The 3907-nt window shown below is 37.4% G+C and overlaps 1 protein-coding gene across 1 annotated transcript; it reads right to left on the bottom strand.

The window, feature by feature from the left end:
- Window positions 1-406: 406 nt before the first annotated feature.
- Window positions 407-3036, bottom strand: LOC132300327 (loganic acid O-methyltransferase-like). Its single transcript, XM_059797352.1, has 3 exons — window positions 2871-3036; window positions 1029-1688; window positions 407-908 (listed from the first exon to the last, which is right to left on the bottom strand). The coding sequence occupies exons 1-3, from the start codon at window positions 2937-2939 to the stop codon at window positions 570-572; spliced, it is 1068 nt and encodes a 355-aa protein (XP_059653335.1). The 5' UTR covers window positions 2940-3036; the 3' UTR covers window positions 407-569.
- Window positions 3037-3907: the final 871 nt, after the last annotated feature.

Raw genomic sequence — 3907 nt, 5'->3', positions numbered from 1 at the left:
AGACACTCCTCTGCTTAAATCCAAATATCATAGTTAGTGCCTAAGACTCCTCTTAGAGTGCCAATATCAGTTACTTTTCCTAGATAGGCTTATTTTACATATCTATTAGGTCTTCAAGTCCCATAATCTATATAAAAAAGGCAGGATGTAACTGCTGAGAAAGCAAATATGACTTATCTTGGTGATGCTTGTCACTGCAGAAGTACATCACAGTGTATTCAATTCATCAGTCAGCATAACATAATACTGTCCAAGCAAAAGGGTTCTTGCAGAGACTTTGGGAAATTATGGAGTAGGGGATATAGTTATCTTCTTGTCAGAATCAAATTCAAAATCTGCCAATTTCTGGATTTCAGCACAAAATCTAAATTTCTTACTGATTGTGGACAATAAATAAGTCCCACGCTTGAGTTTAAACCATTTTCTTATTGATTATTTCATTTTTTTTTTCCCTGAATAACATTGTAATATTTATCCAAGTACCAAAAAGAAAAAGAAAAAGAGGGGGATAAGATAGCAAAGACATGTAAATTACCCATATAATGAGGCCAATACCATCCCAACTCACATCATTTATGCTTCAAAACAAAAAATACTTGATTTTTTTCTTTGTAGCCTTTGTCCAGCAGGCAGGAAAACTCTGCACTTTTTTGAGAAACTCTGTCAAACATTTCGCCAACAATTTCACTTCCAAAATGTTTGGTGAAAACTCCTTCCATGCCAGCTCTTAGGTGCATTATAAATGTGTGCGCATCAAGTGGGGCATTCATCTTTGACCTCGGATCCATCATCTGCATTCTCTCAATGCTAAAACACCCGTTTTCTTCTACAAGTTGTGCAATCTCCTTGGGGGAGGGACAATACGCAGGAATGTTAAATGAATCCACTTGAGCTTCACTGACTAATCCCTATAATAGCGGTTTGCATTAAGATGTTACACAGAATTACAATGGAAATATGATGCAAGTGCAACATAGATTTATCAAAATGTAATGCAGAATGCATATTCCTGCTGAACATTGACTTACCTCATTCACCATATCCATGAGTGTAGACCCAATTAAATCAAACACCTGACCTGCCGAGAGCTGAGAATAATGGATATCATCCGAAAGACTGGGCATGAGCACTACCATCATCCCTCCAGCCACAATCTCTTTAGCTCTAGCATTCAGAAAGATCTTCATGTCTTTTGTAAATTGAGCTGCATAAGCATTCGCTACTTCCTCTGACGCACTTGTGTAGTAAATTCTTCCCTTGTTCCATGCTTGTGAGTTTTTGTCGAGCAACTCTTCAGGCGACTTAGAGAGCCAGTGGAGTGCAGAGGAGGAATGCACAAAATGGAGAGAGGACTCCGGGAATAAGCGGCCATAGAAAGAACCTGGCACTCCAGCAGCAAAGTATTGCCTATCATGAGGGAGGGATGCAAAAAGTGTATTGAAATCATTGGATGCATGATCGTTGAAGAACACTAGGAATTCAGGTGCTTTAGAAGCATTGCCTTGGGAAAGACACTTTTTTTCCAGGGCTTCAAGTACATTTTGCATGGCAATGAAGGTATTTGGCCCAACTGAACATCCCAAATCTGCTATGCGCAATGTGTTTGAATTAGAAATGAGGCTTTTTATGTCGAGCTTCTTTGCAACTGCTTCATCGATCATTTCTTGAGCATAATTGATAGTTTCTCTCTGTAAAATCGAAAAAAGAAGTTACTGCTCTTGTTGCTATAATCATCATTGTCATTGCTATCAGATTCGGAATGCTTTGATCATCATTAACAAATCCAATTAGTGCATGGAATAGTAAAACCTAGGTATAATATTGAATATGTCTTTGACATATCTGTTGGACATCCACCTCACAGACATATCTAAAATTCACGTTCTCTTTATAATTATACATAAAACCATTCTGTTATGTTTGTTTTAATATGGATTATCCAAAAACAAATGAAATATTCATATTGGACTCTGTATGATAGAATACCATCGTATCCTAGGAAATAATAGATTAGTATAAAAAATTGTGAATATTTAGTTGCATTCCAATATATTTAGGTTGGTGTATCTGACAGCTGAACATACCAATATAGCCTTTAACATGATAGAGAACCAACTAATTTGCAAATTACTGAAATTTGCAATTTATGTGGTTGAATTGATTCTGTAATGTATGCATACCTCATGTTTGAAGCAACAGTTACTGTTTTTATGGCCTATTCAAGTATCTTCCCTAGAAGATGGAAAATAAAAGATATGGCATGTCCAAGTATCCGGGTCAGTGGCCTAGGGGTATTAGGCCCTTATCTTTCAAAAGAAGTTCAAAAATTCAAGCCTCAGTAGAGAGACACGTGTGGGAGTACCAACTAAGGAAAAAAAAAAAAAAAAAAAAATCCAAAATATCCCATTGCAAAACATGAACTGATAGACAACAAAGAACAGTACTAACTCACAAACTGATTTAGTAATTTCAACAACCAAGTACAAAATGAGCTTCAACACAACATCCACACACTAATCATAATATATATATATATATACTTCAGCCATCAGTTTGTTTGGTTAATCAGTATCTGTTTTACATTTTTCAGTTAGGGGGCAAACTATATGGATACAAATTTCTGAATATTTTTTTCCTGCTTTTGGAATTTGATTACTTTTATGTCAAAAAATATAGAATTCTTTTCCCTTTCGAATTACTGAAAGAATTATGTTTATTGGAGTGAATAAGCTAGTCACCCAATTGAGTGAAATGTTAAATTCATCACCACCATAAGCCTTGGCAAATCTAATAATTTATAGAACAAGAGTACTTATTCAACAAAATAATCAGATGCTGATATACACACATATATACACGTAATCTAGTACCTGATAGGTGGAGTTCTTGGTGTAGCTGTAACTGCCATCTCCACCATTCATCGGATATGACTCTGTCATTGCGACTGCTTCCTTGTTGCTTATCTTTCTCTCTCCGCCAAATTAATTGTGTGAGAGTTCGGAGCTCTTTGCTATATTACACGTAGTACTATATATCCACACACTCACGCGCAAAATAGAAGACACTTTTGGCTTTGATAGTCTCTTACAATTGGGAGGTATGAACGTGGGGTCCACAGAGCGCTGTTATTATATATATGTAGTCCGCATTAGCGGCTCCTTCGTGCCGTGTTACACTGACGATTCTAGTACCATTTTGTCAGTTTGTAGGACCAAATAAGAATTGACGATTCTATTACCATTTTGTCAGTCTGTAAATTTTCAACAAATTTGTCTATCATTCGTTACGAGTGACGTACTAGACCCGGACAAACATGTTAGTTGTTGGGGTTTTCCACAAACCAATGGTTGAAGTGGGAATTGGAAAGCTTTTCCACAAACCAAATTGTGGATCTTTGACAAAACGACTCGAAAATGAAACCCGATTGTTTCAATGAAAAACTCAATTGGGTGACTAGACAGGTCACGTGTGAATTGAACTTTTCACTTTGTGAGTTCTCAAACTCCAATCCTGGTAATAGAAAAGAACCGGGGATTGTAGGCCTTCACTATGGTCGGTGGATGGATGATTTTGATGTTGATATAGGCTATACCGAGGCAGGAGGCTTGCCGGCAAAATTTTAGTACCCTCCGATTTCAGTACGTCCTCGAGCTGCTCTGTTTCGTGTCGCGTCAGGTACGGCGTCAAAGTCAAAGTTTTGATTAGTCTTCCACGGCGTTATCCTCACGCAACAAAAAGGGTTGTAAGCTTCTGGAACCGGCTGTTCTAGTTGCGGGGATGGGTGGCTGGTATGTTCTGTGTTTGTTGAATGGTTTCCTGAATCATCTCTTTGAGATGGATGCTCTTTGTACTCATGTTGGAGTGTAATGTTTTATTTGCCGGGTTAAAAAAAAAAAAAGGTACCAAT

This window comes from Cornus florida, unplaced genomic scaffold (genome assembly GCF_030987335.1).
Source record: "Cornus florida cultivar Cherokee Brave unplaced genomic scaffold, ASM3098733v1 CherokeeBrave_3.0.0_Hap2_Chr03, whole genome shotgun sequence".
In the NCBI taxonomy this organism is placed as follows: domain Eukaryota; kingdom Viridiplantae; phylum Streptophyta; class Magnoliopsida; order Cornales; family Cornaceae; genus Cornus; species Cornus florida.
The sequence above is the reverse complement of the archived record's forward strand: the minus strand, read 5'-3'. Positions and strand labels throughout refer to the sequence as shown.